The 12,628-nt window shown below is 46.9% G+C and overlaps 1 protein-coding gene across 3 annotated transcripts in view; it reads right to left on the bottom strand.

Annotated features, from left to right (window-relative positions):
• LOC119446475 (carbonic anhydrase 7-like) overlaps positions 1 to 12,628 on the bottom strand; it is a 118,051-nt gene that overhangs the window by 19,049 nt on the left and 86,374 nt on the right. For all 3 annotated transcript variants that reach the window (XM_037710910.2, XM_037710912.2, XM_037710913.2), the window contains exons 4-7: positions 11,774 to 11,925; positions 11,138 to 11,230; positions 8,237 to 8,467; positions 5,170 to 5,328 (exon numbers count right to left, since the gene is read on the bottom strand). In XM_037710910.2, the coding sequence (XP_037566838.1) occupies positions 5,170 to 5,328; positions 8,237 to 8,467; positions 11,138 to 11,230; positions 11,774 to 11,925 (635 nt within the window). The remainder of the gene's footprint in view (positions 1 to 5,169; positions 5,329 to 8,236; positions 8,468 to 11,137; positions 11,231 to 11,773; positions 11,926 to 12,628) is intronic.

Raw genomic sequence — 12,628 nt, 5'->3', positions numbered from 1 at the left:
CCTCCGCCAGAAAACATAACATTTACGCCTCGGAGCTCTAGCACTGCGTGAACTGCTTTTCTTTTTCTTTCTTTTTCCTTCTTTTTTACGCCTCGTCCCTGCACATGCGCTATTCGCCAAAGAGCGCATAGTCACGGGGTGGTATATATTGCAAGTTCAGAACCGGTGCCGTACGTTGCAGAAATACAATGCACGTGGTTTGCTGGAATCGTTTCCAGCGGTCTTAACCACCTTAACAATCTGTTCTGGATCACGGATTCGGGACATATATCGGGGGAAAAAAAGGTCAGCTGACAACGACAACCAGTGCTGACAAAGGAATTGAACTAGAAAAAAAAAATTGTCATTCTGGTGATACAGTTACCTAGGCTTACATTGCATTACATTACGGGGTTTTACGTGCCAAAACCGCCACCTGATTATGAGGCACGCCGTAGCGGGGGACTCCGGAATAACTTGATCGAACCACCTGGGGTTCTTTAACGTGCACCTGTAACGTGCAAGGACACAGGCGTTTTCGCACTTCTCCCCCATCGAAATGCGGCCGCCGTGGCCGGGACTCGATCCTGCGACTTCGTGCTTAGCAGCCCAGCACCATAACCGCTAAGCAACCACGGCGGGTAGTTACCGAGGTTTCAACAACGGACACTATTATATGCGCACTCTACGCGCGTAACTGCTGAGCACGTTTTTGAGTGCTTTACAGGCAAACGCTAAATACACCGGAATTGCACTTCTGTATTAAACAAATGAAGCGTTCCACATGCCATCAGAACGTTGTAGGCGCTGAAGCTCTCACACTCTTGTACAAGGAAATAGTTCATGATTGGAAACTCTGAAGTACTAAATATTTTAACCACACTAAAGCACAACTATTTTAACACTTCAACAACATTTCAAGCGCAACTATACATTGTAAGCATTGAGGAAAAAGAGGCAACAACGAAGCTTCTACGCCTGCGCGTGCGCTTTTAGCTTCCAGCTACAGCAGGATCCGTTTGACCGCCTGCATTAGTGCACCGATGGTTATAGATAGCGGTGTCTCCTTTCAAGCAAAACACTCGGCCCGTGCTCAAGACAACTGCAGATATGAAACAACCACGCATTCTCGCAGTTTCAAACATGTTACAGAAAAAAAAAATATACATGCGAAAGACATAACGCTATCTTTCTCTCGATCTCGCACCAACCAATTCAGTGCTGCAGCTCCTTATAAACCTTTCCGACGTGCACCTTTATGTACAGGGAAGATCGTTGACAAAAATGACAACACGACAAGAACATCTGGCTCATTGACTGACTCGAACGAATCCCTGTCACCTCGACTGCCTGTGTGACCCCCCCCCCCCCCCCCCCCCCCCGCCAAAAAAAAAAAAAAGAAAGATAAAAAAAAAAGCTCTTCGGTCGAACGAGATCTCACAGACTGATGACAGCCCTACACAGTGCAGGAAGCTCACTGACGCGTAGCAAAGGCGTCGCACCATAATATCTCATTCCCTGGAAGATGTCACATATTTCAACCTTCTTTAGGAACTGGGCGTAAAGAACATTTCACGCTCCTATACCTCATTTCATGCCTATAAGCTCGTGACGTACTGTCTTATATGTATCCCCCGTTAGATGAACCACTCGTGCATGCGCACGCTGATGGACGCCTGGCTATATATATTTTTGGCACTAGAAAATTACGCAAGCATGGGGTTATCCTCACATAACTTCTGACGTACATTACGTGAATTTCCCGGGTTTTCTTTAGGAGTTACGCCGCGCATACAGCTAGCTTTGTTCTCAAGATATGTTGATGAAGTTGCCGCAATTAAGCAGTGCCGTGTGAACGCACTTAAGCATGAATAGTGCGTAAGCTCTCTATGTGGACATTATATACAAGGTGTCCCAGCTATCACGCAGCACGATTAAAAAAAAAAGAGGAACGGCATTACGCGAACCAAACCTAGTGCGTATTGTTTCCAGTGCAGTGGAGTAGCCGCCAGTAAATTTTTCGTTGCTGAAATTTAATTAGCTAATTGTAATTAATTATCTAACTCGAGAAGTACTGTCCTAATTATCAAAGTGTCAATGAGAAAATTGTAGAGCAACATGAAAAACTACCGATACAGCTTTCTGTTGCTCAATACGTGCCACATAAATGTGTTTTTCTGAGCCTGAACGGAGCCCGCGAATACACGCAGAATTGCCGCGCGACTGGTCGCTCGAGGCACTTTGCGTGTATTCGCGGGCTTCTTTCACGCTCGGAAAAACACATTTATGTGGCACGTATTGAGCAACAAAAAGCTGTATCGGTAGTTTTTCATGTTGCTCTACAATTTTATCATTGACACTTTGATAATTAGGACAGTACTTCTCGAGTTAGATAATTAATTACAATTAGCTAATTAAATCTCAGCAACGAAAAAATTACTGGCGGCTACTCCACTGCACTGGAAACAATACGCACTAGGTTTGCTTCGCGTAACGCCGTTCCCCTTTTTTTAAATCGTGCTGCGTGATAGCTGGGACACCCTGTATATATACATACGCTATATATCTCACTTAAATGGTGACGAAACGTTAAGGACGGGACACTATTGGCAAGAAACTTAGTAAAAAAGCTTGATATAAAGGCTTTGAGAGAGAAAGCTGCTTCTCAAATACGTATGGCGGCAAAATGTCTGTGGGGGCTGAAAAAATAATCATAAAAACATGGAAGCACGAAGACGATGATGAAGAAACACATGGCGATGACGAAAAAGTCTTCCTCGCCTTGCTTTTTGTTACATAAGGACTTGGCTGCAAATAATAATAATTTATTATTTGCTTTAATACCAACTAGAACATGCAGCTGCCCCGTTGTCTACCTTTTTGCTTTTTGATTTTCAATGCTACGACATGGGCAATAAGCTGCTGCCTATAGACTGTGTTTGGCATTGAAAAAAAAAAAAAAAAAACACCACCTCACTTCTCAAAAATAGTGGGAAAGTTCCGTAACGTTTTCCGTCTTGTCGATGTATCTGGTAGTTGCGTGATTAAAGTGCTAACTTCGCTAAGATAGGTTTACTTCATAAGAACACTTTCTTTCACGAGCTAATTAAGCGGCCTAAATTTTTGTTTCATGGTTGCAATTTGCGACTATATCGTCCGGAAGCCTGAGGAAATCCCTTTCGTCAACGCCTAAACAGCTCAAGCTCTCGTTTCTATAACTGGTGGATGGAAGAAACGTTTCACTCTGATTCTAAGGGCAGTGTAACTCTGAAGAAAAATAAAAGAAATGTCTTTTTTTGCAATAAAAACACACCTGCTCCATCTCTGAATGCCGGTGCCACGGATCATCTGACGCACAATATGTTCCATGCCAGAGATTGCTTTAGCGATTGTTACTCACCACATTTAGGTGACGTAATTACTATACGTATTTCCTGCTTGTCGTCGCAAAGCGTATAGGCGCGTTCATATTTAACGAAGCCATTACCATTGCCGAAGTGGACACCATTGAGAATCCGCTGCAGTAATTAGCTGCATTAAACGCATTTCAGCTGACAATAAAACGCGGTCAAGACCCGCCGTAAAGTAGTACAAACACCGACGCAGGGAGACGCCGAGCAGCAATACGTCGGGAATACGCTCCATGTGGTTGCCGCCTCACCACCTGGAACAACAAACCAGCCTAGCTGTGTCTGTCTGTAAAACGCAGTACAAGAGCAATAAAAAGAAAGAAAGAAAACAGATAGAATAATCACGAACGAACCACGCACACGCATTTCGACTGCCCTGCCGAGAAAAACGCGTTCAACGCTCCATAGAAGTTTCTGTGGCACGTAAACCTTAATAAAACAGCCATAGGTGATCCCGCTACGTGACGTACCGAGAATCACATTTACAAACTCATAAAAAAATTTCGACTGTCCAAAAGGACGCGGCCAGCGGCTTCCACGGGTCCCCGATAGGGGCCCTCGCGGAAGCTCCCCAGGATCAAATAAAGTTCACTATCTGTCTGGCTGTCTGTCCAAAGGAATTATGCCGCTGTATCTTATCGCAAAAAAAAAAAAAAAAAAAAAACAACATGCGCTGATATGTATCCGACTAGCCGCGAAATGATAAACGCATAGGCTGGACTAATAAACGACGGTGAGCAAGTTGTACTTCCGACTTTAAAGTGACATGCAGCACTCTTATAGTGTTTAACTATGCACAATAACAAGGATGCCATATACGCAAAAGGCAACAACAACGGTGTTAGCAGTAAGCATAGCCCTATTCTAAGGATGTATTCTGCTGGGACGCACCAAGGCAGTTTTTAATTTTCTATAGAATGCTACTCGCCAGCGCAACTTTTAATTACTGCGGAAAACGATCAAATGCGCTTTCTGTTATCGAAAATGGAGGAAAACTGCGCCGGTGGTCTCCAGCCAAAACGCACCAACATGACCAGCATCGCGAAAGTGTCACATGGCACATTCCGTCATTTGGGATAAAAAAAAAAAATAAACAAGTCTTTTGCACGCGTCAACTAGATGTCACTGCTCACGGCGTCGCTGCACATTCGTCGAATCGGTGCCTGAACTTGCCCCGTTACGATGTCAACTTAGCAAGCAACAACAACGATCACCCGAACAAACTGCCTCGCTTAGGACGCCAACGAGTCGCTTGCGGCGACGCCTTGTCAATGACGTATGAAGCACCGGCTTGGTTAACGTGCGAGAAAAAAAAAAAAAAAAAAGTCCCAACGAGTGGTCGGCGTTGAACCTCGTGTCCTGGCTGAGGGGGGCGGGTGCCCGCTCTACGCAAAATGTCACGGCACTGTTCAGAGTTCTTCTGCGAGCCGCGGTGTCAGAGGGGGCTCGGAGAGTTCGAAAAGACGACCCCTTCCTCCGAGCGACCATACGAGAAGAAGAAGCTCGGTGTTCACGGCGGTGCGCCACCTACGGTGCGTGAGAAGAACTATATACGCTACGTCCTGTGAACCAGAGTGTCCAGCAGGCAGGTTCCTGCACGCAGAGTGTCCTCGTGTGTGTGTTTGTGTGTCCATGTGTGTGTGAGTGTGTGCGAGAGAGAGACCAGATGCATTGACGCCTGAGGAGGAACAAGAAGCAGCGGCGGCCACCACACCCGAGCAGTTCACTTGCGTAGCAGCAGCAGCCGTCCACCACCCAAGGCAAGGAGACAGACCAGTACCGAAGGGAAGCCCTCGGGCCCCAGGCCCGGGCGCGTGGCCGACGACGGGAAGCTCTTGAACACGCGTCGGCCGTTGAGCGGGAACGTGGGCCGGAAGTTGTCCACCATCGTCGACGAGTTCTCGTCCTTGCCCGCGCGCAGGAGCCGGAACTGCTGCAGCTGTGGAGTGTAGACGAAGGGAGAGAGAGAGAGAGAGGGACAGAACTTTACTGAGAGAAAAGGCGGAGAGGCCGATCCCGTCGGCCGGAGGAGCATTAGAGAGTTTTTGATTAGGGGTCGCAAGCGGCTTGCGTACCCTAATCTAAAGCTCTCTATTGTCTCCAGCCGGCCACTTCGCGCACGGGCAGGGGAGTAGGAGCGGGCATATAAAGTCTCTTGCAAAATTAACTAGAGGGAACTATATGACGCGGTAGTGTCCGTGGGAGCTCCAAGCATGTCGGTTGAGCCAGCACGGAAATGGTGGTTAGTGCATGGATTTGCCTATAGACTTTGTCCTTCCGGCTTCAAACGGCTTGTGACATTGCAAATTGACCGTTTTCAAGAAAATATTGCGCAATGAATGCAACAATGCGAATGGTTAAGCTTGTGCGCAGAGTCTTGTTGCTTTCCGTGTTTAGAAAAAAAAAAACGGTTGCTTCGAACTTTAGGCTATCAAAGACAGATAAAAATGGCGCCCCGCGACCTCTTGTTTATCCATGGCGCTCAAGGAAGTGAGAACAACGGCGCCTCTCGAAATTCGGAGCTTTGAGGGCACTAACACCTCCAGAGGGCTGTCAATGGCCTGTCCAGGAGACAGCTTCTGGCAAATGGTGGTCTCGGAACTTTTGACCGAGGGTTTAAGTGGGCGGCCGCTTAAGAGGAACGCGGTAGAGGGCAGACCTGGGGACCTATCCTCGGACGATCACCTTAAGCGATACTATCACCTTCGCGTGACGTATAGTGTTCAACCAGCCATTCAGCTCATCTGGTTTTGCTCAACCAACCAATAAGCGCGCACTGAAAGTGATATCGCCGATAGCGATCGTCCGAGAGTACGTCCCCTGCATTCGGTCGTATTATCTGCGAAACACTCTGAAGACTTCATGAGTAGGGAACTGGAGGTGGATGGATGGATGGAAGGAGAGATAGAGAGAGAGAAACATGCTTTAATGTGATGCTGGAGATGTTTGCTGGCTATTCGCCTGACAAACTACTCCAGGTGCTGGGTGATGATTATGATATATACAGTGATAAACACTTAACAGTACATACAGTCACACGCACAAACTTATTACACTATTTACAAAGGATGAATGGATGCTATGAGCGTCCCCTTTTGAACAGGGCGGTGGGTTGCGCCACCAAGCTCTCATTTTTATTTTGCCTAATGTCCTATCTATCCTTAAAAAAATAAAGCGCAGAAGGAATTACCAGCATCAAACATTCTGAACCACTATTGGGAACTTCGTTTTTGTACGCCTCCGTTGTTCGTGGTCTCGCTACTTTTCTGCCACCAAACCTTCAATCGCCTTTTACTAATCTCTATTGCGAGCATTTTTACTTTCTTCCTGTTATCGCTGAACCCAAGGGCTTCAAGGAGGCCAGAGGAGTCTATATAAACCGACAGCTGGGTAGATATCTACATACTGTGTGCATATTGGCGTGGGTAGGTCTGCATACTGTCGCTTCCCCTCTGGTGGACAGATCAACTAATCGGTGTTCAAGCATTAGCGCCAGTGCGACAACTTTCTTTCTTTCTTTCTTTCTTTCTTTCTTTCTTTCTTTCTTTCTTTCTTTCTTTCTTTCTTTCTTTCTTTCTTTCTTTCTTTCTTTCTTTCTTTCTTTCTTTCTTTCTTTCTTTCTTTCAAAGCAGAAATACAGTGCCATTTGCAAGAAAGTCTAATAAAGGCCCATTGTGGATAGTTCACAAGGCAGCAGACATGCCTGCCTGTTTCTCCTACGCCTGCAGTTTCGCAGAATGTGGACACAATAGTTGGTCGCATATTGCGGTGGAGTTCCGCGTCTAGTCTGGTAAAGAAAAGAAAAGACACAGAAAACGCTAGAGCTGGCGATTGCACATGATGTCGCAAAGGAAATGACGGGACAGGGATATCCGCACGACGCTGTGTCAAGGAGGCGGCGCACTTAGCGCGTGGTGTGGTTATCATCTTATATACTGTCGGAACGCGCGTTCCAAAGTTGTCCTCTACCATGGCGAGCGGAAGTCGGACGACGAGCTTCAATTAGTGTGATACTATACCTCCTGTTTCAGCCGCGACTGTCTCCCATTAAAATATGGTATTCGAGGCAAAACGATAATTTTTGACTGTCCATGCTTCATAGCAGCGACGGAATATCAATAATTCGCCCGATATTCGCTAACACAGTTATCGATCAACAATTCTTTACCAATTAACACTGAATGGATGATTTCAGGAGACGCGTTGTAATTCCAGAACTGAAGTGAGCCAATACTCAATGCATAACCTTTGCTAGAAACTGTGCCTTGCGCGAATTTCGAGGAATAAGTGCACAAAATCTACAGCGGAATGCATTGCGGTTCCAGTTGTTTCGGCACTGTGGACAAATGCAGTACGGAGAACTGTACGGGAAATCAGATGGAGTGATGAAATTAGGAAATGTGTAGACGTATAGGGTGGGTTCGACTGCTGTCTGAGGGAAGTATAACAAAAATAACAAAAAACCTTTAGCTCAAAAGAAGAGATAAAGAAAGAGGGACAAAGGTAAGGAAGACATCACCAACCCGTCCAAATATACAAGTATCATCATCATCATCAGCCTATATTTTATGTCCACTGCAGGACGAAGGCCTCTCCCTGCGATCTCCAATTACCCCTGTCTTGCGCTAGTGTATTCCAACTTGCGCCTGCAAATTTCCTAACTTCATCATCCCATCTGGTTTTCTGCCGTCCTCGATTACGCTTCCCTTCCCTTGGTATCCATTCTGTAACTCTAATGGTCCACCAATTTTTATTCTTCTGTAAATCTCCTCATCATAGATACTCACACCAACGTGCTCAGATCACGCGTGTATATACATGTATAGCAGGAAGGCTCTCGCGTGTACCTGCTCCTCGCTGATTGGCACAGTGGTGGTCATCACCGTGAAGGTGACGGCTTGCGAGCACGGGGGCGTGGTCAGCGAGCCCAGGTAGCGGAAGTAGCTGCGCGTGATGCGCGGCAGAAACCGGTTCAGCACCACGGGCCTCTGCAGGTTGAAGCCCTTCTCGTCGCTCAGCCGCACTTCCTTGAGCGCGTCCACGAGCACGCTCATGTCGTCGTTCGCCGTCGGGCTCACCTGCAACACGAGCGCCACTGAAGGAGCAGCACCACACACCGTTGGAGGACGCGGTGACGCCGAATAGCGCTTACGCGCGATCGGTTCGAACGAGTATAGGAACCACGAAGCTTGATGAGAGAAGAAAAATAATTCTGTGTGTGTGTGTGTTTTTTTTTTTCGTGCCAAAACCACGATGTCATTTTGAGGCACGCCGCGTAGCGGAACCCGCGACCTCAATGATGATTCAGCTTCAACTTCCAGTGCAGCAGACATTTATCAAAGGGACGGTAAAGAGAAAAACAATTTGAGCTGAATAGGTAATTACGCTTTGGAATAACAATAGTTGAACTGTTACCGTAATGTGGGTAGGAAGGGAAGGCTTGGTAGGCTGGAAATGCCGCAAGAAAAAAAAAAAAAGAAAGAAGAAAAAAGACAGGCCGCGACGCTGCCTTAGCGTTACCGCACCAGCTCGTCGTGACGTCAGAGAATTCGACAGCGTATGCTTTGGCCTATAGTTGTTATTGCTCAAGGTGGACTACATTGCATTCTAAAAGAGCGAAATGTTGAACGTAGCAAGTTTCAAGCACTTCTCTTGCGTCACAACGGTCTAAATAGGAGAAAATACTTTGAAATTCGTGACGTCACACTGACGTACCGGCGCTGGGGTTTCACAGCCGTCATGAGGGTTTAGCTGCGAAATCGAAAAAAAATAAAAATAAAACTGAACTCTTAATTTTGTTCCCTCTTTCAACAATCAACCCATCACCTGCGAAAGTAACGAAAATAGAGTTTTTAAGGAATATTTTATCAGTATAAGCTGACTGAGTGTTTCTCTTTAGTGTCTCTTTATTACAGCGAAGCTTTCAATTTATCTCTTGTCCCCACTTTGCGTGGACGGCTGTCTGGCCGAATGAACTGCGCCAATCTCGGAGGCTATGCAATCGAAGGTGGTGACTTGATGGGCCGATGTTGGTATCAGAGCACGGTATGTGTCCCTCGTTAGGTTCATCCTGCTATGGTTTCTGCCCAATCTTCTAACTCCCAGTTATACTCACGCTGGTGCCCGGGGCGGGACTGCCGACCTTTTTTCACCCCAGAGATGATTAAAGCGTGACATGTGGTTAGCGGTCTCAATAGGTTTTAAAGGGAGCTGGACAGAGAGCTGGAACTGCTATAGAAACTATTAGGGAGGACTATCAGCCTATACAAACGCTCAACCTTAGTTGCTCTTATGGCTCATAGAAGTGAGCAACGTCAGAGTCATGAGTTATCGGAAAATCGCACGGCAGATACTAATAACAATAATGGAAAAAGAGTCGAGATAAAAGAATCGCTGCGTCACAACTGCTAGAAAACAAGGTAGCACACGAGCACGGACCGCGGTGTGCCTTGCAAATGCCATCCACACGTTGGCGCGAATTCTGTCGCAGGCACTGAACGGTTGTGACACATTTTGCGGGGATGTGCTCGACTATCTCACGTCTCCTGACGGTTTGTTTTCCCAGCACGACTCTCGCGTCCCCTCGCGTCTGGCTTTGCCGCACGACACAGTCGCGGCGGCGGGAGCCGGTGTTGCAGTTACGCATCGTATACGACGAGATGTGGCGCGAGTGTTCCGATGCCTCCTTGTCATTTGTCGCTTGCGTCCTCGTTCTTTATGCGCATCAGTTGTAACGAATGTTCCGATGTTAGCGCTACCTGACGGTTTAAATAACTTGGACGCGAGATGAACTTGTTCTTTTCGGGGGCTTCGGGACAGCTGTGCGCGGGGATCAACCACGTCGGTGCGCTTTGCAGGACTAAACCGCGGAAGGCTACCCGTTCGGCTTCGGAGCCCGGAGCGACATTATTTTGGCTGTGTTAGTAACTTATCCTTCCGAAATAGCAAAATAGCCACTCTTACCGCGAGGAGGCGCTCGGTACGCGAGAAAAGACGCAAGAACGAAAGCCGGGTGGTGGCGACGTCGCCTTAAAGTTCACGCACCAGCGCGCTTTGACGGCGCGTATTTTGATTCCGTACGTCTGCTCGAGCCCAGTTGACATTTAATGTACTACATTGTATTCAAAAAGAGCCAAAGACTGAGCTCGGGAAGTTTCAAGAAATTTTGACGAACCGCGACGGCCGAAATGCGAAAAAATGCTTTGCAATCAGTGACGTTGCAATGACGTAACGGCCTTCAAATTTCGACGACAAATTAAAAACGAAACTTTCACCGTCATCCTCTCTTCTAATAATCGACCTCTCGCCACAAAATCAACGGAAGTGGAGTTCTCGAAGAATACTTTATCAATCTAAACTGATTCAGTGTTTCTCTTTAGTGTACGTCCCTTTAAGTCTCGGTGTACATGTGACACGGGTAGCGTTGCGTGGTGAGTCGAACGATCTTCGATTCATCATCGAGTCCGGCTAGCTGCTTATTGTATAGAGGGCGCAATAAATGTTCGTTTGTATATTTCCAGAACGGTGTTGTCGCTTCCTGTGCCACTAAGAGCATTTCAGATACCACAATTTGAATAATTTATAGCGAAGCACTCTTGCGCAATAAAACGAGACAAATATGGAGAAAGCTTTGACCATAAACATCTATACATTATACAGCGAGCAGTTGTCGAGCCGACACCATGTCATCAGAAGCGTGTTGTCGCAAGCAAGGTGTTTACTAAAGATACATCACTTCTTTCACTTACCTCGAAGAAGACGGCTATGACAGCGAGTCCGTCTTGGTACTTCATGGCTTCGGCGGCGGAGCCGTATTTGGCGTTGAAATGCACGAAATGAAGCTGCAACAAAATGAGAGAAGTGAGTTGCACCGAATCAGCAACAGGGAAACGTTTACGGCATTACTTCGACGCCGACAGGGTCGCACCTTCATCGTGGTGTGAATGAACCTGTGGTATATAAAAGTATAACATGCTAATCTGGACCACTTTCCCGATATCTGTTGCTGATATCTGTCCACATCCTGATATCTGTTTTCATAGTGTATACTTACGAAGTCGTGAACTTGACGTTTCGTCGTTGTGAAGTTTTCTGATAATTAGCAATATTTCGCAGAAAAAAAAGGGAAGTCAGAACCCTAATACATCACTTGCTGCCAAACACTACGTACAGTTGAACTTTCTCATTTATGTGCAACAAACATAATCAAAATCGATTCAGGGAATAACGAGCGAGACGATTTCTACGTTCCCGTGCTTTTCTATATACACGCAGAGCTCTCGCGTTAAGGTTTTCTCACGGACCACCGCTTTCTTTCTTTCTTCCTTTCTTTTCCTGAATGTGCAAAGGAATTGAAGGGGATAGTGCTTGGTGCAGACACCTACCTCGAGCGGGTACTGGAAACCACGGACCGTGTGCTCCGACCCTCTGCTCGAGTTTGCGCCCCAGTGAAGGTGGAACTGGGCAAACTGGAAGCGGCCAGGCAGACGAGCGCCCTCGATGTACCGGTTCGAATCCTCCGTCGCCGAGACTTGCACTGGCAGGCCACGCGATGAGGGAGGAGGGTAGAGAAGGGGCGGGGGGGGGGGGGAGAAGAAGACTATAGTTAGAAAAATCCAAGCCGATAGTCTAACACGCGCACAGAAATCGCACCCGTTCGCCACTGGCTTCAAACAAGGCTGTCTCTAGGATGATACGGTTTTCTCCGAGGACAACATTTTGTAACCTTAGTCTTTAAGCAGTCGTGCATGCACAAGGCCACAAAAACCCCATTGCGCTCCTTGAAGGCGACTAGAACGTACGAACGCTTGTGACTGTTAGCGTATATTTCTCTGCGAGCGCGTTCACACTGACTGGCTCTTCATTTATGTTTCTTATATTTTCTTTCTCTCAACTTCCCTCTTTCCCTTTCCCACCATGTAGGGTAGCCAACCGCGCCAGTGTACCAGGTTCCCAGTGTGGCTGGCTGGCTATGCCATTGCGTAGTGAGTAGCGTGTCTCAAAAGTGCAATCTAGACCATCAGTGATATCAGACCATTAGAAGCTGGAAAAAATTTCCGTTCCATTTTCTTTCCGTGTGGTGACGTCTTCAAATTCAATTTGCTAGACTCGCGGAAGTACCCGCCCGAGAACTCTTCCACTCCACGACTAACGTCGTAGAATTTAAAGTAGGACTGATCGGTCGAATTGTAAGAAAACGTGCCAAACAACGACTGCAATTTAAAGTAGGAATGAAAGGT

The sequence above is a fragment of the Dermacentor silvarum genome, chromosome 3 (assembly GCF_013339745.2).
Source record: "Dermacentor silvarum isolate Dsil-2018 chromosome 3, BIME_Dsil_1.4, whole genome shotgun sequence".
In the NCBI taxonomy this organism is placed as follows: Eukaryota; Metazoa; Arthropoda; class Arachnida; order Ixodida; family Ixodidae; genus Dermacentor; species Dermacentor silvarum.
The sequence above is the reverse complement of the archived record's forward strand: the minus strand, read 5'-3'. Positions and strand labels throughout refer to the sequence as shown.